The sequence below is a fragment of the Euprymna scolopes genome, chromosome 4 (genome assembly GCF_053919585.1).
Source record: "Euprymna scolopes isolate OS-2025 chromosome 4, ASM5391958v1, whole genome shotgun sequence".
Lineage (NCBI taxonomy): Eukaryota > Metazoa > Mollusca > Cephalopoda > Sepiida > Sepiolidae > Euprymna > Euprymna scolopes.
This window is the reverse complement of record NC_136485.1, coordinates 179790512-179813408: the sequence shown is the minus strand read 5'-3', so window position 1 is coordinate 179813408 and position 22897 is coordinate 179790512. Positions and strand designations below refer to the sequence as shown.

At 33.1% G+C, this 22897-nt stretch overlaps 1 protein-coding gene across 6 annotated transcripts in view; it reads left to right on the top strand.

Annotated features, from left to right (window-relative positions):
• Window positions 1-22897, top strand: part of LOC145270473 (small ribosomal subunit protein mS29-like) — a 536140-nt gene that overhangs the window by 482218 nt on the left and 31025 nt on the right. For all 6 annotated transcript variants that reach the window (XM_080126119.1, XM_080126129.1, XM_080126147.1 and 3 more), the window contains one exon: window positions 2806-2885. In XM_080126119.1, the coding sequence (XP_079982245.1) occupies window positions 2806-2885 (80 nt within the window). The remainder of the gene's footprint in view (window positions 1-2805; window positions 2886-22897) is intronic.

Below are 22897 nucleotides of genomic sequence, written 5' to 3'. Positions count from 1 at the left end.
TGAGCTTAGGGAATAACCAAAAGTTACAGGGAGCAAGGTTTGTACTATAGGGAAAGTGAGGAACTGTCTTCATGCCCATCTTGGTCAAATAGTCTGATCTTCTCTGAGCACCTTTGGGACAAACTTCATGCAAATCCTCTGCATCTTTTGTTCTTCACAAATAATTGTGTGTACCATTACCACATGGACATCAAACTGTGCACTTTTTGTGTCTATAGACACACAGCAGTCCTTATCCATGAAATTCTTTATTTGGCCCATACACCCTGGTATTCTGACTTCCTTACTCCTCCCACACCTCTCATCATCCCTCACAGACCTCTGCCTTCCTTGAATCTCTTATGCTACTCAAAAACTGATACTCAATTCATACAAAATGGTTCAAAAGCAGTCTGGAGCATTCCAGATGTTTGTGGCATTTTTTCCAAGTTTAAAACAAAATTTTATTGCATATTGTTCTTCTAAAGCGTCCTCGTGTCCAGATTGCATTTTTGAAATTCACCAGCTGTGACAATCAGGCTTTAGTAGGATGTATTCCAATTCCTGCTGTAATTGTTCATCTGAACTGAAATCATAAAAATTGGTCAGTCATTTCAATAGATGTATAGCAATAACATAGGTAATTTTAAATGCTTATACAAAAAAGTCTGGAAAATTATTAAAGACATTTCGTACTCCGGTTTAAAAACTTTCACTCCCAATTCAACTTACAACAGATATTTACAAGTATCATCTCGGTTTTATCATGTGTGAGAATTCCACTTTCTTTTGGGGATAAAAATCTCACCAGTATGAAATGATCACAAGAGTTGATAGAATTTGAACATGGACTGTCGATTCTAAATGTCACTCTAGTGTCCATCGTCAGTTATGGATATAAAGCAATAACCTTACTGGAGCAGATATTTCTGATCGCATCTACCTTTATATGTTTCTTTAGTTTAATGTTTGTATTTTTCATGTTGCATATAGTGTTGCGTTGCAGGGGTGTTCACATAAGAGGAACGAGACAACATTTATAATAGAAGCGATAGAGGTGAAGAGAGAAGTGTTAATGAACAGTTCTTTAAACATTATTGAAGAGGGGGATACAGTCAACATTTGGAAGAAGCTTTCATACAAAGTTCATCATACAAGATGATGGACAACGTGATTATACATATAAACTTGAAAGACAAAACACATTACATTGGTTGAAATGACGAATGAAGACACAAATAGAACACATTTATTTTTCCAGCTGGTGATGAGAATCTGATGCCTGGCTAAGTTGCTACATTGTGTGCCCTTTGTCTCCGTTTCACTTCCTAAGGAGTTTCAGCTAACTCTCTGCCGGACTAACTCGGACTGTTCTCTGACTTGCCCTTTCTCTCAAACTCTCTAACTGACTGAACTCAAGTGTGTATATTAATTCTATGTGACGTCAACACGCAGGCTAAATGTGTGCATCCCATGCACAAGCCTCCAACATGCATCCTGGCAACACAAGAACATTCCTTAATTTCATTGTTCCATTATTCTTGCTTCGACCCAAATTAACCAAACCAACTTTCTGTTTACCACATTCTTTTGTTTCATAAGTTATTAAAATTTTGCATTTCACACTACAATGGATAATTCCACTGCATTCCTGGAATCGTATCTAACTAACAATATGTACTCATTTTAACTTTTTATAACTGCGTTCAATTCCAACATTCTCGTTTAATACTTATATTCAATCGTAATTACTTTGTTTCTAACTAAAAACCGGGAGCTGTATCCTTTAATATGCAACAATGGTGGGGTTCATTAATTTTATGATGTATGTACCCATTATGAAACGAAAATATATTCCAAAAATCACATAAAATAATCAATTAGTTGTATTTTTAGTCCTTCAACAAAGGAGGGATTAGACTTTCATTCCCATTTGTCCATACTTTTCTCAATAACTTTTCTCATGCTTTGGATTTTTTGTTTTGAATTTTGCATAAACATTAGTCATAGTGAAAGTAAATTTTTGCCAATTTTTTGACAAATTTTCTGGTTGTCCCGTAGGGAGCATTATAGGGGTAAAATTGCCCCCAAATCATTTGTCCATTCATTTATTGCATTTTTCTCAATAACTGCTCCTTAGATTTTTAAAAAATTTGCACAAACATTAGTCATGATAAAAGCAAATTTTTGTCAGAACAGATTTTCTGGTATAACTCTGGTTGCTCCCTCAGGAAGTTATTATAGGGGTAAAATTGCCCCCAAATCGTTCATCTGTTTGCACTTTTCTCAATAACCACTCCTTGAATTTCTTTAAAATTTTGCACAAACATTAATCATGGTGAAAGTAAATATTTATCAGAACAGATTTTCCGGGATAACTCTGGTTGCTCCCCTAGGGGACATTGTTGGAGTAAAATTGCTCCAAAATTGTTCATTTGTTCACACTTTACTCAATAATTTAACCTTGGATTTTTTGGGAAATTTTGCACAAACATTAGTCATGGTGAAAGTTAATTTTTCATGCTCAGCTAATAAAACAAGAAAATCAAATTTAATGAGTAACAAGAACACATCTGTTTTGTTCACCATTTTGAAAACAACTTAAAAGAAAACAAAACATTTTCTTTATAAAAATAACACTACTTGATCAATTTACGTAATTTTTGGAATATGATATTTTCCTTTTGTCATGGATACGTACATCATACAGATTTTTGTTTTTTAATCTAGGTTGAATTTTGCACAAAACAAAAAAATTTCTTTTCTATTTATAAATTCTAATTTGTATGTAAAAATTGTTTTACATCTGTGTTTCTTTCTTGAAAGGGTTTAACAAGGCCAAGGTACGCAACAGATGTGGTTGGTATTATCTTGAAAGAACTGAAGAAAGTGGCGACAGAAAAGCAGTAAGTATTTTTGTTCTGACCTCATCCACCTTAGCCTAGAGTGTTAAGACATCTGGTGCCAAAATTCTTGACCAAAACTCAAAAACATTTGACATCTACAAAACAACCAAACCAAACACCATGAATAAAATGTTTGAAGATTTAAAGAACTTTAAGCATTAAATTTTTTTTTTAAATTACTGGATTCAGCTTTTAATAACCCAAAAAGGGTTAATACACCATAAAACAAAACAACCAAACCAAACAACATATAAATAAATATTTGAAGATATAAAGAACTGGAAGCATAAAACCTTTTTCCAAAATTATTTGATACAGCATTAAATAACCCCAAAATGATTGATATATGCCATAAAAACTAAACACCATGAATAAATATTTGAAAATATAAAGAACTTGAAGAATAAAACCTTTTTCCAAAATTACTGGATTTGCCATTGATTAACCAAAAGGGTTGATGTGCCAAAAAAAGTGATGAAGTGATAATACTGTTATCTGTATTTTCATGAAATGAAAGAGTCATAACATAAAATTATGACAACATTTTGGAGATGAGATTTTATTATTAAAATGTTTGGAAGATTTTTTTATTTTATTTTAGCCTCCAAAATATAAAGAGAAAAATATATTTTATACATATCTACATAAATAATATGAATTTGCATGAATTAGCATGATACAATTGTTGGCATTGTTTTCCCCTAATTCCTTCAGATACTCAGAGAAAAGACCACATTGGCAACATCCATAATTGAAAGAGATGCTTTGAAGCTGTGACTGCATGTGAACTAGGCACATCCGCATCATCAGTCTGCTTCATCACACCTACTTCATATAATGCACCACGTTTTTTTTTTTTGCATTCTTTAAGAAATTTTTACAAAATTCTTTTTTCATCATTTTTAATCCACTATATAATTTTTTTGCATATTTGCTTGCTTATATTTAAATTTTATTATTTTAAATTTAGATACATGTAAAGTAAACTTTCTAACCCTTTATGAAAATTAATTTCCACATGAGATAATAAATGACAAAAAAAAATTCAAATAAATTTCTTTTTTTTTTCTTTTTTTTTTTTTTTTACAACTTAGAGCAATTTCAGCAATGTTAATCAGTTTTATTTTCCAAATATTGAAGTAAAAAGTTAATTTTACCTCCCGTAGATTAAAAAACAAAAACTAAAAAATTTAATTAGTATTTGATTAGACTCTGCAAGAAGTTTTGGGTGACACCTTTCCTATATTTACTCATATTTACCCCAAACAAGGACATAAGGAACTATTATTTGGGATCATGTCTACACCTTCTTTGCAGTAGCCTTTGCAATGTCTTTAATGTATTTGTTCAAGTGCTTGCTTGTATTTAAATGTTATGTAAACTTTATTATTTTATGTTTCTGAATTTTTGAGATGACGATTGGTTATTCGTATTATTTGGATTAATCAGAGTGTTAATCAATCTTGGGTGTGATTTTTACATTTCGGTCGATATAATCTCTGAACTTCTTCAGGTGTATCTTGTCGAACTCTGGAATTTGGACGGAATTTCGAATGGAAGTCTTTATTTACTTCACGGGGAAGCATGTTCTTGTTCGGTCAGCCATGACTGGATAGAGGTCCTAAGTAATTCGCAGTTGTATTTTTTGGTCGCCCACACTGAGGATTGAACCTTCAACCTTCAGCAGAACATCACTTTTTACAATTGATTTTTCCAAGTACTCTAATCACTACGCCATTTTATTATTTTATATTTAAGGAATATGTTTTATAGCAATAAACTTTCTAACATTTTATGAAAATTAAATTCTGCATTTAGATAATTAACTGCAAGTGATATAAGAGGTAACTATTAGTGAGCATACCTAAGTAGGGAGTTGAGCAGTGAGATGTTTGTTTGCATTACATTAAAACTTCTGACTATTACTACAGTCAGGGAAACCGGAAACTTTGTCTTAGTAGCATTTTTTTACTCACGTTCACCCCTAGCAAGGCATATTGCCACTTGCAGATAAAAGGCAATTATTTGGGGCCATGCCTAGGAAAGATTAACAAGATGTTGGTTTACATTTAAACTTCTGCATATCAGTACAGTCAGGGAATTGCAAAGTCTAACTGCTTGAGGGAAGAAACTATTAGAGTAGAAAGCTTTCTGGTATTTAGGAACCTTAACAGCGAAGGGGTGAGATTTTGTTGCTAAGCGGGTTTGTCAGGGATATGTACGTCAAGAGGGCACAAGTGCAACAAGTTTATCAGTCTCTGGATGTGTGTGTGTGTCAGAACATATAACATGAATATACATCACGACATACTTGTCTTCTGTTGCTCCTCTTGGAGAATTCGTCGATCATCTTGAGGGAGCTGGTTCTGTGACAAAGGCACATGCAAGGCATAGACCCAAGACGAATGGTTGTTTTTATATATTTTTATTCACTCCCTAGGCATTTTGTCACAGTAGACTGGAGTGAATGACAATCTTTGGCTTGTGGCTTCATTTGGAAACCATCATCCCCTTATGGGAAGACTTGTTTAACACATCTTGTCTCTTCAGCATCTTAGAATGAACTCACTAAAATTAACTCAGTTTATTCAAACTGGAATACCTGACACGTCAGATCCGGTCCCCATTTGCATACTTTCCGGTGCAACTTGATCAGTTACAGAGTTTGGTTCATGTCACAGTATGACCCTTTGACCCCTTCTGCACCTGCAATGCTCGCTCCATATGGTTTCACATGATTCAAACTATTATTTAGTTCGCTAGACAGATGAACAAACAGATATATAGATAAACTGATAACTGAATAAATGTTTTCTACCCGGCGTTGCCCGGTATTTACAAAACACATGTAGATGTTTCCAGATATTTTTAGTAGTTTTTTTTTTTCTGTTATTGAATTACCCCTTCTCTTAAATCACTCAAGGATAAGGGTTATGAAATGGATTAATAGTTGATGATGATGAATGCTATGAAAGGATTGAAAATCCCTTCATATCATTCATATTCATTTAAAACAACATCCAACCCAAAAAGCAGCAATATTTTTTCCTTTGTCAGAAACATTGCTCATGAAATATGAAGACTAAAGAACCAAATGCAGAAGAGAATCATGAGGATAGCAAACGTGAACTTCTGCTCCATTTTCTACTTTTCATAATTTACGAATATTTATGGTGGTAGAGAGGGTCTGTCTTCAAAACATTAAAAACGAGTTTGTAAACAAACAGACATAGACTACAATTTTATACATTGTTTTAAGGCTTTCTGAAAGAGAAAAAAATCACGAATACTTGTAGACTTATTAAAAGCTTAAGTTAACATACGTTATATACAAGACATACGTTATATAATATAAGTTTATAATTAGTTAACATACGTTATATAATATAAGTTTATAATTAGTTAACATACGTTATATAAGTTAACATACGTTATATAATATAAGTTAACATACGTTATATAATATAAGTTAACATACGTTATATAATATAAGTTAACATACGTTATATAATATAAGTTAACATACGTTATATAATATAAGTTAACATACGTTATATAATATAAGTTAACATACGTTATATAATATAAGTTAACATACGTTATATAATATAAGTTAACATACGTTATATAATATAAGTTAACATACGTTATATAATATAAGTTAATATACGTTATATAATATAAGTTAACATACGTTATATAAGTTAACATACGTTATATAATATAAGTTAACATACGTTATATAATATAAGTTTATAATTAGTTAACATACGTTATATAATATAAGTTAACATACGTTATATAATATAAGTTAACATACGTTATATAATATAAGTTAGCATACGTTATATAATATAAGTTAACATACGTTATATAATATAAGTTAACATACGTTATATAATATAAGTTTATAATTAGTTAACATACATTATATAAGTTTATATACAAGACATTTTTTCGGCAAAGTCATATCAGGTTTTATTAGTTTTCATTATTTTATTAAAATTTGTTCTTTAGTTTGTTTGTCTTTATAAAAAAAAATTTTTTTTTAATGTTTTTTGTTTTATTAAATGTCTTGATTTTATTAAAATGTTTTTTGTTTTAAAATGTTTCATTTATTTTGTTAATTTTTCTGCTTGAGCAAAAGTACAGCATTTAAAAAAAGAAAAACGTTTTGGTTTTTAAACATTAATATTTTATAACTTTAGTTTTAATCTGCAGTTTAAGAACTGTCACGATTTTTTTTTTGTGTTTTTATTATGAGATAAACCAATTTTCACCAGAATTCTTTTCGCATTGACTTTTGATGATTTGGTGTGTTTTTATTTGTTTGTCAAAGATAATGGCATAGTTTGGAAGTAAAAAAAAGGAGTGCTATATTATAAAATGCCTTTCAGAATCGGCACGTCTGCCAAAATTGGCCTAGAGGGAAAGAAGTTGAAGAAATATCCTAATTACACAAAAAAGGAAAGGGGAGGGGGGGGCGTTGGTAAAGAGGACAAAAAATTAAAACATGGAACTAACCCTAATCCCAGTTGATCTATTCTCCATTCTAACCGTCTCCCCTCTCTATTACCTCCCTCAGCAACATTTAATTTTCAATGTCGCAAAGGTCATGCAAGTCATCATGCTCTTTTGTACTTTATAACCTGTCTGGAATTCCACTCCTCTATTCAAATGACGACTAAATGTGTTTTCCACAAAATCGCTGATAGAACTGTTCCAATCACATAGACTGTAGTGAATTCTTCAGTTCAGCGTTGAACACAGTTTGTTCAATCATTCCCACCCACATTTATCACAAATGCTAAAATATCAACTCCAGAATATCCAAATTTATTTTTTAAATTCATATTTAAATACAATTATTTTACAAATTGATGAGAAAAGAAAGAAATGCATGTCTGCTAAATTTAGACCATTAAATCTATAGGCATATCCAAATTTTTGTGTAAAATCAACATTTTATGCACTATCATCTACATCATCATTTTTTGTCTATCATATAATTGTGCATACTTTTTACGGATGCCGCTAGATGCTTTAATTGGATCTAGGAAGCAGCATATTTTTTGGTAATGGTTTATGATAATTTTATTAGAGACCTCCGTACATTTTTTTGAAAATAAAAATAACTATCTTTTAATTATTTAAACTCTTCAACTTTATATAATGTTGAAATTTTTATGGACCTAAATTTATTTTGTTTAGTTTTCGTAACATGAAATATGGGGAGGTTAGAACACCTAAAAAAACAATATTTCCCCTCACATATTTCACGAAAACTGCTTTTAAAATATAAGTTAATTTACAATTGAATATGTATTGAAAATTTCATGAAAATCTGACTGTTATTTGATTTTTGCTAGATTTTTTTTAAACATGAGTATGTTTACGGCTTCAAAATGATCACTACATAGAAACGTTTTAAGGCGTTGATAATGTAAACGCAATTTTGGTCTTGCATTTTCATTATTTTCGTACACTGAAAATTTTTTTTTTAATATCACTACTTTATTTGAAGCTTCTTTTAAATCGTATAAAAGTTATGATGATAATATGAAATTACAGTAACATCGTGTTTGAGTGAGGGTAAATCTGTATCTCGCAATAGAATGCCTTGTGTCTGCTATCAGCTTGTCAAGCCTGAAGGACATATTTTTTAAATTTGGTGATTAAAAAAAATCTCCATGAATTTTAAAATTTAAATTTTATCAAATGTTGAATTATGTATTTATTGAATTAAAAAAAAAAGCATAGAAAATAATTTCTTTAGTGACTCAAAGTGTTAATAGCAGATACAGATTTAAATTTATTACAGTTTTTGTAGCAGAAAACTGCGTGTCTGTTTTAAGGATAATTTTTAAAAGCAGATGTCTGTTTAAATGGATTTCAGAACCATAAAATTATTTTCATCTTATTGAATTTGACTATTTCTTAAATGGAACTCGTTCAAAACACGGCATGAAGCCACTTGATGTAAAGAGCTAACAAGAAGGAAAGATGTGTATTGACCTTTGTCGTGAAAAGACTAAAGTTTTTTGTTTTTTTTACACGGTGATCACCACTTATCAAGGCCTGGAAGCCACTCAGAGATAAGGGTTATTGCAAGTACAGTACGTTAGTATGGAGATTTGATGAAGTGTTTACTTAAGGGGGCGGTTGATTAGGAATTTGTTAACGTTGGACTTGAAGACATCCAAGTTGTAGTCAGGTGGGAAGCAGGCAGACGGAACAGTTCCACAGGCGTGCAGTTCTAAGAAAGAAGCTTTGTTCATGGAATCCACATTTTGATTTAGGCACAGATAAAGAGTGGGGGAAATTTTTCCCAGTGGATTTAGCTAGACGGGTGTTTTCCGTGAAAGATTGGAAAGGGGGGACCAGAGATTGGAGTTCAGACGAGCACCTACCATGGAAATAATGATAAAACAAGGATAGGCTCGCAGCGTCTCTTCTGTGGGAGAGAGGTTGCAGGGTAGAGAAAAGGGCATCCCTCACTAAGCCACGATATAGAAAAAGAGAGAGTAGGAAGAGTTTCATAACACTGCAGTTATTCGAAAGAAGCTACTGGAATGGGAAGTTTTATTACAATGATATATCAAAACAACAAATTGATGGAGACCACTAGATCAACGAGTCAAACAAGCTGGGACAAAGGAAGCAATGAATAGATCAGACAATTGTGAAGAACACATGCTATAATATTTATAGAAAAAGATTGAGACTAGCAACATCACGTCTGTAAGGGAGATATTGCAGAAAAGAAGAAAGGATGAGGACCAATCAAATTACAGATATGTTTCTGCACTTTATCAAAAACCTTCAAAATGTAACAGATTTAGCTGCCCAAATATGACGACAATACTCCATTTATGGTTTGTTAGTAGATTTGTAGAGATAAAGAATAGCTTTAGCTGTGAGAAAGTGTTTAGAGCGATAAAGGGAACAGATTTTAAGAGATAAAACATTCAGCTATGATGTTAAAAATTGCAAAGGATAAACAGATCAGCGTTTTTTTTTGTTTTTTTTTCAACGACATAACATTCAGCCATGAAAAACTGTTTCATTGAAGAGATCAGAAAATCTTAAGTCATGTCGCAATTTTCAGTCATTCAAATCTTGATCTAAACACAGATTCCATGAACAAAGCTTCTTGCCAGCCTATGGAACACTGTTCCGCTGTTGAATACAGTGTGGTAGCCTTCAAATCCAATGTAAACAGTACATCATCAAATTCTACCCAATTTGCACTATTAATGATTACTATACTACCACTTTACATTCATTAACCCCTATCCTCGAGTAGCCTTTGAGCCTCGATAAGTAGTGACTCCCTCGTAGAGAGGAAAAAACAAAAAAGAAAGATTATTCAGCGTTTAAATCATTTTTCCCCTGCCTCAAAAACCCAATATGCCTGGGTCTGCCTTTTTTTCTTTATAGTTCACTTTTATATATATATTTATTATAGTTTATTATATATATATATATATATATATATATATATATATATATATATTAGCATGGATGCCCGGCGTTGCCCGGATGTTTGGAGGTGTGTGTTGAGCAAAAAAAAAAAAAAAAAGTGGTAGTAGGAAGGCAGGCTCGAACCCGTACTGCGAAGTAGGAAAATAATGTGAAAAAAATGTGATGTCTTTGCTGTTACGACCCCCGCCAAACCGGAAGTGACGTAGGTTTAAATTAAGGTTAGACAATCGAAAAGAGGGGATGACTTTCGAAAATATCGTCGAAAAAAGCAACTCCTCCTTGTAGAAAAGTGCCCAGTTGAGGGTGAAGAAATTAATGTTTTTAGCCAATTTTTCGGTATTTGTTGTCTGAAGGGCCAAGCTTAAAAACGATACTGATTTTTTGAAAATCCGTCGCCTCTGTCGAAAGTTTTAGGCAGACATGCAAACATACATACATAGCTTTTTATATTTGTAGCTCAAATTTTTTACCCAAACTGATTAAAAAGCTTGCCCTATCTCTGAATACCCTTTATGTAAAATTTCAAATGTTTAGACAGAAAGTGTCTGAGTAATTTGGTAGAGACCGCAGAGGTCAAATTTTTTAAAACTTTGACCCCTATTATGACCCCTTAAAATTTATTGTTTTGAGCTCAAATCAAGTTATTAAGTTAAGGAACCTATATCTAAAATTTCAATTGTTTATACCCAAAATTGGCGGAGGAGTTTGGTAGAGTTCTCAAAGGTTAAATCGTTGAACTTTGACCCCTTAACAGCCAAATTTTTGGCCGAAAACTAATTACAAAGATTTTCCCAAATCTCACTACCCTGTATATCAAATTTCGAGTCTGTAGACTGAAAAGTGACAGTTATTGTGTAGGGAAATGTACACAGACAGACAGACACTTTCACAGATTATGTATATATGTACCGGCGTTGCCCGGGTGTTTGGAGGTGTATGCTGAGCAAAAAAAAAAAAAAAAAACGATCAATTTTTTTAATTTAACCCCTATAATAACCCCTTAACATTGATTGTTTTGGGCTCAAGTCGAATTATTAAGTTAGATCCATGTCCAAGGAGCCTATATCTAAAATTTCAAGTATTTAAACCCCAGATTATCGGAGGAGTTTGGTAGAGTTCTCAAAGGTCAAATCGTTGAACTTTGACCCCTTAACAGCCAAATTTCTGACCGAAAACCGATCCCATAGATTTTCCCAAATCTCAGTACCCTGAATATCAAATTTCGAGTCTGTAGACTAAAAATTGACAGAGTTATTGCGTAGGGAAATGTACACAGACAGACAGACACGTTCACTTTTATAGATATTTAGATATATATTAGTTTATTTTTGTGTGAAGAAAGTGTTTAGAGCGATAAAGAGAACTGATTTTATGAAAAATAAGGGTTAAAGCAGATCAGCGTTTTTTTTGGGTTTTTTTTCAACAACATAACGTTCGGCCATGAAAAACTTTCATTGAAGAAATAAAAAGAATCTTAAGACTTTGAGTCATGTCGGGATTTTCATTCATTCAAGATTATTCAACTTTTGAATCATTTTTTTCCTCCCACCCCAAAGACCCAATGTACAGACCATCATCCAGTGGGTCTTTTTTCTTTATAGTTCACAGGAATATGTTAGCTGTAGAAGTGTAATTCCGTGGGTGGGAAAACCTGACAATAGAAGGACAGAAAGAAAGCTTTTGAATACAGCTGTTTTATCTCTTTCTGTGTGTGTGTGTGTGTGTGTGTGTGTGTGTGTGTGTGTGTATATATATATAAATTCTTAAAGCATCTTACATGAGAACTCAGCACCCTACTATTAGTAACATTGCATTCGTCTGACAATGTCTGGCATAACACATAAATGATGCGCTTTGCCAATATTGGCCCATGGACTCGTTGATCTTAAAACTCAGATTTTAATCGATTTTTTATATACTTTTTACCTCCCATCACCCAATACAATTTATTGTATTTTTTACTTTTCACTTTTACTTTCCATTTTCGCTCCTATTCACTTTCACCTGAAGATGATTCGCAGTCGGATCGAAAACACTCGTGATAACTATGGAACTTGCATCAATATTTTCAATTTTGATATAAAAAAGATTAAACGGAAAATCGAACGATAATAAAAAAAATCATAAACCAAAGTATCTCCGTTGAATTTAATAGTGTCCGCTTGAATATATATATATATATATATATATATATAGTAATTTATAAAATATATATGGCGATTAAGCTACACTGAATATTCGGCGTTTCATCCACTCTAGGATTCCTCAGGCTTATGCGCGAATTCTGTGGTTGTTTATCGTTTTTATATGGTCCTCTTCTATTGAGGATTTAGTTAGCCAATCAGCTTTCTAGTATCCACCGCGCCCCTTCCTATCAGCCAATGGGCATGCATTTTATCGAACAAAGGATCTGTTTTAAAACTAGGTTAGTGGTTTAAGGCAGGCATTTTTTTTTTGTTAGTTTATATATAAATATACATATGTGTACACACATATATGCACATATATATATATATACATATATGTGTGATCGTTTATGTATATTCATGTTTATTTAATTTATTTATTTGTTCATTTTTTAGTGTTTTTGTTAGTTTTAAAACTATTTTGTATCGCTATCATAGAGTAAATTTTATTTTGTGAACACAGTTATTTGCTATTTCTCTTCTACAGTTTAATAGATTTTGGGGTTCTTTAAAGTACAGGATAGCAAATTTTTCATGAAGGCATAATTTACATGGGTCGTCTAAATGCCTACACATGGTAGCTTGTCTTATCATTTTCCATTCGACTACCGGCGAATGTCCGCTTTCTTTGAGTTCCCAGTATTTATTCGCTAGTGTTGTTTTTATACGGTGTTTTTTATTGTTGAATGTACTTTTGTGGTCATAGTATCAGGTTTTGAAATCTAAGGAAGTCATGCCTACGTAATATTTCTTGTTATTCGGGTTTTCTTTCGCAAATATTGTTGCCTGATAAACTACGCTTTTTGTTAGACATTTATTTTGAACTGGGCAAAGTGTGCGGTGTCTACAGTTGCATTTATCTTGTTCGTTATTAGTATTTTTATTTATAGTATGGTTGTTCTTGCCCGGGGTTGGTTTTAAAAGAAAATAAAGGAATATGGAGTTGCAATTATTTTTCAATTTGTTACATCATCTCGTTAGCATGTGTGGCATGTGTTCGGTTATCACCTTCCTCTGTCATTACACCCACTAGTCATTTAATAATGCTGACCGTTCGTATTATTATCCCCATTATTCCTTAGCGATCTTTATTTTCTTTTTACTATTACTTACCTATATCCTTCTGATTTTTTTTTCTAATCTTTTCTTCCTATTCACCTATGCTTAATCTTTCCTCCTAGTTATATTTTAATATTTCAAAGTTTTTTATTCTTGAATTTTATACCTCCTTCAATATTATTTAATATATACTAATTTTTTTTTTAAATTACATTTTCACCCCAAACAGGGCACATTGCCACTTTGATGTAGGGGGCTACTATCAGAGACATAAGCTACAGGGATACTATGTAGGGAGTTGAGCAGCAAGATGTTGGTTCACATTACACTTGAACTGCTGCATGCCAGTACATTTGTGGAAGCAGGGGCCCGGAAGGGAGTTCCAAAGTCTAGCAAAGTTCTGAGGAATAAACTGCTGGAGTAGAAAGCTCTCTTACATCTAGGGATCTCTACTGTGTAAGGGTGGGATTTAGCTGCTTGTCGGGTTTGTCGGGGGTATTTGTGTCAAGCGGGTACAAGTGCTTGTAGTTCGTTGGAGCATTCATCATTAAAATACTTGTAGAACAGACAGAGGGATGCAACATTTCGTTGATGGGACAGAGGCTGAAGCTTAGATGACAGTTCAGGACCTATCAGGTTGGCGACTCTCTTTTGAATCTTGTCTAGGAATGAGAGACTAGTAGCAAATGCACCAGGCCAAATATGACCACAATACGCCATACATGGGCGAATGGTGGCCTTATAGAGGTACAGGATACTTTCGGGTGTTAGTTGCTTTCTAGCACAGTAGAGAGAGCTTACCTTCTTTACAGCGGTCCTGGAAATGCTCTCAATGTAATTGTTCCAAGTCATATTCCCTGTGAACGTTGGGTCGAGGAGTTTAAAAGAAGTACTTTCAGATAATGAGTCTTTGGCCTTTGCTATTTGTGCTAGAGAAGGTTTCTTGTAGTTATTGAAGGAAACAAGTTTAGTCTTGGCAACATTGAATGTGACCATCCATTTTCGAACCCATTCCACTACAGATTGGAGATTAAATTTTTTGATTTTACATTTTATATATTTTTAACCGTTCTCCTTTTCTGATGAGAAGCATTTAGCTTCGAAATACGATGACCTAAAGAGATTTTTCTCTTTTTTTACTTATTGGTCTAATGATATAATAAAGTTATACATAATTTTTATTCTTCATCTTTTCTGCCTGTTTGGATTCATGTTGGATGTAATTTGATTTCTTGACACAAACATAAATATATTAAAAAAATAACTTTTTTTTGTTTTATGTTTGTAGTTTATTTTATTTATTATAAGTTCGCAAAAGTTTAAATCTTAAATGGAAGATTTTTTTTTTTTTTTTTTTGTGACTGACATTAATTTAAAAACTTGTCAAATTTTTCTGTGCAAACAAATCGTACAACAATAGTTGTTAATTTATGAATAATTTTGACTTTTTAGCAGTTAGTTGAGCTAAAATTTTATTTAATTTATTCATTTTTTTTAATTTACTACTTTTAGATGCTGGAAAACTTCTACTCTAAAAACTTTTTTCCTCAGACTCTTAGACTTTGGAATTCCCTCCATGTTTCTGCTTCCTTGACTGTACTAACCTGCAAAAGTTTAAATGTAATGTGAACTGACATCTTGCTTCTAGTCTCGCTGTTGGACACGATCCCGAATAATAGTCGCTTATGTTCCAAAGGCAATACGTCTTGTTTGGGGTGAGAAAGAGTAAAACAATAATAAAAAAAAAAAAAAAAAAAAAAAAAAAAGAAACCTTCAACCTCATTTTCACTCTGAAGATGAAGATTGTGAAATTCTTAAAACGTTTTAAAAAGAAAAAAAGAGAAATGGTCGCTGCCATCTTTGCCTCTCTTTCTTGCATTGCGTCAATTCTTTGCTTCTGCCGAAAGAGAAGCGGCAGCAAAACATAAAAGTTCTTCCAAGAAGACAAATCTGCGCACATCTCTCCACATTCCGTGACTTTTGTCCCATTAACGTCAACAAAAACACAGACGTCTATTGTCTTCTTCGCCTCCTTTTCTACTCCTTAACAATGTCTTCAACTCTGAGACTTGCTTTGTTCTTTCCTATCCCATTGTCATAGTGTCAGTGTGTTGGAAGAGGTGGTGCGCTGGGAGCAGTCGAGGTCCATTTTTAGCTTCCCAGACGCAGCAGTTCTTACGATTATCTCTGTTTCGAGCAAAAAAAAAAAAAAAAAAAAAAAATCACACACACACACACACACACACACACACACACACGATTGTCGTTTCCTTAAGATTTGCCAATTTTCCACTGATCTTTGTTCCTGCTGTCAAATCTTGGTGATGCCATTCATCATGATTTGGCAATTTTTTTTCATTTCATTTTATTACACTAATTCTTCCTCTGAAAGAATTTGAGGGGGGAAGGCGTCTTCTTTTGAGAAAAACTTTCTATGAACATTTTAACTCATTAAAAATTGCCAATATTGTCAGAATTTTCTTTCAAATAATTAAAACTAAAAAAGAATCTACTAATTTAAAATTTCTGACGTTCTTTTATGTGTCATTAGATTAATTAAAAATGAACCATCTAATTTATACACACATTTTTAGGTGAATTTTTGCTCTTACAAACAGACACACAGTCTGTTTCTTTCTCTCTAATATCCAATATTGATTGTTCCTCATGAACGAAACATCCGTAAAATGTACCAAAGTTTTTGTTTTGAAAAATGATTGGTAAGATGAATAAAATCTTGGACTTTGGAATATAGTAAAATTGTTATATATATATATGTATATATGGTTTTCTGTAAGGTCTGACAAGGCTGCTGGATCGTAAATATGGGCCAGCAACCGAAACATATGTAACTGAACAGATAAAACGGTAATAAAAAATAAAACGTATATATACATATATATATATATGCGGTATCTTTTTTCAATCTTGACAGACTATGGATATCCACTGTAAGGGTGCCTGCATGTGGAATTTTTGTGGTAAGACTTGCACAATCTCCAAGTACACCTCTCCTGAGTCGGCATTGTTAAATATCAGTGACAAGTGGAAGTTCAGGACAACTGGAAACAATGCCGAAATAAGCGGAGAGCACATACAGTGCCTAGAATTGTGAAATAGTCACCCATCTGGTACTGGTCAGGCTCAGCGTTGCTTAATTTAGGTGATCTGACAAGAATCAGTGTGTCAACGTAATTATGCTCTCTCTCTCTCTCTCTCTCTCTCTATATATATATATATATATATATATATATATGAAATTTTAGTCATTCAATAAATTTAAAAATTTATGATGTGAAATGGTTAAATTTCAAATCAAAAGATTTTTATTATTCTATGTAAGATAAAGAATACATTTGAAATATTATAACTCCTTATCCTATAGGATTTCAATATCTACCATCTCTTCAGAGAAGAAAATATTAGCAAATAATTATAATGGTTTATAATGGCAAGTGGAAAGTATATATATATATATATATATATATATATATATATATATATATATATATAGCGATTAAGCAATATATATTTTATAAATTACCAACTAGCTCTACCTACGTATTGAGCACTTTTTAAGTAAATACTTAAAGTTTACACATAAACTTATACTTTTGTATATTAATTTTATGTGAGTAAATGAAGTAGTATATATATATATATATATATATATATATATATATATATATATATATATATATATAATGTTCAGGATGACCGGAAACAATGCCGAGATAAGCAGAGAGTACATAAAGCATCTAGAATTCCCAAATGATCCCCTCTCTGGTACTAATTAGGCTCAGTGTTACTGAACTTCAGTGATCTGATGAGAATTGGTGTAACAACGTGGTTATGCCGTATCATATATATATATATATATATATATGACTACTTCATGTAATCACATAAAATAATATACAAAATTATAATTTTATGCGTAAATTTTCAGTATTCAACAGTGCTCAATACATAGGTAGAGCTAGGTAGTAAGTTATAAAAATATATATGGCAATATATATTTTTATAACTTACTATATATATATATATATATATATATCTCATATTTAATTATTTTATGTATTGTTATCCTAAAGTAAAATTTATTGTATACATGCAATGTTTTGCTACTTCACTTCTGCAGTTTAATAAATTTTGAGGTTCTTTAAAATTTAAGGTTGTCTAAATTCCTGGATGTGCTAGCTTGCCACACTATTTTCCACTCAACTATCAGCAAACATCCACTTTCTTTGAGCTCCTAATAGTGATTCTCTAATGCTGTTTTAATTCAGTGTTTTTTTGTTAATGAATACATATGTGTTTATTTCAGTAGAAGGTGGGGAATCAAAGTAGCTTTAAGACTGGTGTTGATCAGCACTGAGAATGAGCACATTCCAACAAATCTTTACTCTAAACCCTGATTATGTTACTGCATTTGTGGTTGGGAATGGCAAAAACAAACAAACAAAAAATATTTCAGAGAATAAAATCCTGCCCATGACTTGCTGCACCCCAAGGTTCACAAGAAATTTAATCTCTGACTGAATGTCTCAAATACAAAATAGTTTGTGGTTGTGTGGTGTTATGCAGTGCACTCCAATCAAAGGGATACAGCTGTGTGTTTGCTATGCGATTGTCACATCTCTTAAGAGTTTAATTTCTTTCTGCCTGCCGCCTCTCCCATCTGTAGTTTGTCCATCCATGTGTAGCCAGAGTCTTGAAGCTGCCCGCTCCCTCCCGGCCTTCACATTTTCCATTTGGTACTTTCAGCCGGTCTTTCCATCAACTTCTTTTAGTTTAGGTCAATTTTTTAGCTTTAATGTTTTCGTCTCCTTCTTTTTTGACACTCAAACTGTCTTGCTGTTTTTTTTTATATTTTGTTTTTAGTAAATGAACTTGGAAAGGGAGACAAATAATTTTAGTTGTGTCTCAACTTTTTTTTTTTCTCAAATGAGTTTTTATTGTTTGTTGCTGTGGACTCTACATTTTTGCATTCATTTCAACTGAAATAAAACAAGTTTGAAATTGGAACACATCTGTAACGATTTTCGGGTTCAGAAATTTTATGGAAACAAAAAAGAAATTATTTGTTCTATAAAAAAGAATCGAGCACTTTTCGTTTTCGGCATCATACATTAAATATAAATAAATGATTTCATTCATATGCAATATGCTGAGTTTTCAGTTTCAATCAAATCTCACTACTCCTTGTTATAGAGATGACAAAATATGTCTATAGATAAAGATGTCTGTATATGTGATAGTAAGTTATGAAAATATATATAGATTTAAACTACACAGAATTTTCTGTGTTTTCTAAGTGCCATATATTTTCATAACTTTCTACCTATCTCTACTCATGCATTGAATACTGTTAAAGTAAATACTGAAAATCAATATATAAAATCTTACGTAGATACATGAAATAATCACGTTAAATAATTATATATGTGTGTGTGTGTGTGTGTGTTTATTCAATTAAATTTCACTGTTTATTTATACCAATCCTTCAATTTCTGAAGCTCAATGTAATTACAGAGCATATACAAATAAATGAAAAAAATCTATATTCCAAATTTCAAGATATTGACCATCTTACCATTTATTTCTTTAAGTATATTGACATGTACAATTCTTGACAGCACTTGTTTTGTAGAACAAAATCATTCATGTAATTATTATATCAATTCTTGAATTTATTCTGTTCTTAACTCATCAGAAGAAAAAGAATTTATCAACTTTAAAAGAAAATAAAGGAATATGGAGTTGCAATTATTTTTCAATTTGTTACATCATCTCTGTTAGCATGTGTGGCATGTGTTCGGTTATCACCTTCCTCTGTCATTACACCAACAAGTCATTTAATAATGCTGACCGTTCGTATTATTCGGATTCTTCAAACTAAGGTTCTCATTTTGAGTATCATTTTCACATTTTATTCAATGTAACCTCCGACCTTTTTCAAATGTATTTTGAACAGAACTTTGAACAGAATTTTGAACAGAACTTTTTATTTAATTCATGGGGGTAGCATGTTCTTGCTTCATCAGCCATGGCTGGGTAGAAGTCCTAAGTAATTCGCAAGTGTATTTTGGATGTCATCCGCACTGAGGATTATTTCAGCATGGTAGCATAAGTGCACAAGTACCTTTTATTTGTTATATATTTGTTGTTGTTTTTTTACCACTAAAAAAAAAACTCATGTACTTAGTACATTTTGTTGTTTTTTTTTGTAAAAATTATATCTCTTCTGGAGGTTGAAAGTTCAATCCTCAGTGCGGATGACATCCAAAATACACTTGCGAATTACTTAGGACTTCTACCCAGCCATGGCTGATGAAGCAAGAACATGCTACCCCCATGAATTAAATAAAAAGTTCTGTTCAAAATTCTGTGCAGATTCGCAATACATTTGAAAAAGGTCGGAGGTTACATTGAATAAAATGTGAAAATGATACTCAAAATGAGAACCTTAGTGTCGCCAAGCTAATAAAAAACCTAGATTCCAGTAAAGCAACTGGCCCTGATGGCATCCCAATTATAGTGTTAAAAAAGCTTCAACCAGAACTTGCTCCCATACTTATGAAACTATTTAAGCGCTGCCTTAAGGAGAAGTGCTTTCCGACTCCCTGGAAGACCTCATCAGTTTGCCCTGTATTTAAGAATTCAGGTGATAAGTCATCTCCCTCTCAGTGCAGACCAATAAGTCTCCTCTGTGTTATGAGTAAGTTGCTGGAATCCATATTAAATAGAGAAATAGTCAACCACCTCAGCAGGAATAACCTTCTTAGTGACACACAATATGGTTTCCGCTCTGCAAGATCTACCGCAGATGTGCTGACGGTTATATCCCACAGGATTAGTGAATCTCTTGACAAAGGCTTCCTTTCTAGGGCAATTGCTCTTGACATATCAAAGGCCTTCGACAAGGTATGGCATAAGGGTCTACTTCACAAGATTTCCAGCTACGGTATAACTGGAAATGTTTTCTCAATCATTAAATCATTTCTCTCCGATAGGCTCATAAGAGTAGTGGTAGATGGACAAAAATCGGAGGCCTGCAATATAAATGCTGGAGTCCCTCAGGGGTCAATCCTGGGCCCAACTCTCTTCCTGATCTACATCAATGACCTTCCTAAACACATACTTAAATCATTCGTTGACATCTATGCTGATGACACGACCATCAACGGCAACACATCAAAGGCTGTAAATGACAAAGTTCTCTCTGATTCTCTCTCCTCTGATCTCGAGCGCGTGGTTCAGTGGGGGAAGATGTGGCTGGTTACCTTTAATGCATCCAAAACCAAACTCCTATCCTTACATCATCAACGCTCTGATCCCCATCTGGCATCAATTGTGATGGATGGTTCTCGTCTGGGTGAGGCCCCGTGTTTTGACAAGCTTCTGGGTTTGACCTTTACTCCTGATCTGAAATGGAACACGTACATCAAGTCTGTTGCCAAGGTCGCTGGAAAGATGGTGGGATCCTTCTACCGCTCCAGAAGATATCTCACTACTGATGCAATTCTCTATCTATATAAAAGCCAAGTATGTCCAAGGATGGAATACTGTTGCCATATCTGGGCAGGAGCTGCTAAAAACAGCCTCTCCTGCCTTGACAGAGTACAAAATAGACTTTGTGGCTTAGTGGGGGATGCCCTTTTCTCTACCCTGCAACCTCTCTCCCACAGAAGAGACGTTGCGAGCCTGTCCTTGTTTTATCGTTATTTCCATGGCAGATGCTCGTCTGAACTCCAATCTCTGGTCCCCCCTCGCCAATCTTTCACGAAAAACACCCGTCTAGCTGAATCCACTGTGAAAAATTTCCCCCACTCTATATCTGTGCCTAAATTAAAACGCGGATTCCATGAACAAAGCTTCTTTCTTAGAACTGCACGCCTGTGGAACTCTGTTCCGTCTGCCTACTTCCCTCTGGACTACAACTTGGTTGTCTTCAAGTCCAATGTTAACAAATTCCTAATGAACCGCCCCCTTAAGTAAACATTTCAGCAAATCTCCTCACTAACGTAATGTACTTGCAATAACCCTTATCCCTGAGTGGCTTCCGGGCCTTGATAAGTGGTGATCACTGTGTAAAAAAAATAATAATAAAAAAATAATAACGTTATTATCTAGAAACCCATTCTTAACATGGAGAAGTTTTTTTAACTATTCTGTACTTTCACCTAACAATTAAATAAAATATATCGTGAAACTTGAATTTATTTTTAACTCATTGTCAAGACCATTTTTTCGAATCTGTAAAACAAACCTGTTTTTTTTTTTATATAACTGAAGATATCTAAATAATAATAATTGGGCAGTTCGATAAAGAATTTCATTGTGATGCATTTTGTAAATTTTTACCTTGTTTCCATCTTAACATTTTTCTTTGGAATGACCATCTTTTGAGGTTTTTGGGTGTGCTGAGGGCGAATGCCGCATTTGAATTTTCTGTGGCTTTCCAGATGTTGGGCAGTGCCATTTCTTGCGTTGTTGCTGGTGGCCATCTTGGTACATGTGTTTGCGCATAGTTTCTTGGAGTTATGTTTGTGTGTACCAAGGTGGCCGCCAGCGATAGCGTGGGAGGTGATATTGTTTGGTGTCCGGAATGCACTTATTTGCGGAAGGTTTGAATGCGATGTTTTCAGCGTGCCCTAAAGCCTAAAAATGTAATCATTTTAAATATTAAGATGGAAACAAGGTAAAAAATTACTGTTTTATTTCTTTGTAAACAAAGTTGAATTTTCAGTAAAACAACAGAGTAGGAATGACAAAAATTCCCATCAACTGGTGAATATATAGTTGTTGCTTATCAGGATTCCTGGTACTGTGGAAGTTACATCGAGGATTCATGTAGAGTACGATTTATGGTTGCATCTCAGAAAATAGGGGTATATTTTGGGCCAGATAGAGGATTTACAAAATTGAAAATTGGACTGGCCTCAAAATGCATAAGTTCTGGTCAACTATGGGAATTTCCATCTTTTACAGAAATCTAAAATCTATAGTAAAAATTTTCCTCGATTTATTTCTGAGATTAATTCATTTCTACCCAATTTTTTTCTTTTCTTTGAGGGGAGTAGTAAATACCGGCCATGAATGCTCTTTAGGCATTCAATGGCTACACTCAGATTAAGCTCTTCTTTGGTGAGGGGGCAGGAAAATGCCTGCTCTCAGTAAAGCTATATTTAAATACCACTATAATACTTAGTTTTGTTCATGAATAGATACCCACCTCAGCCACCATGCACCGGTTTAAAAAAAATTGAAATTTGTACA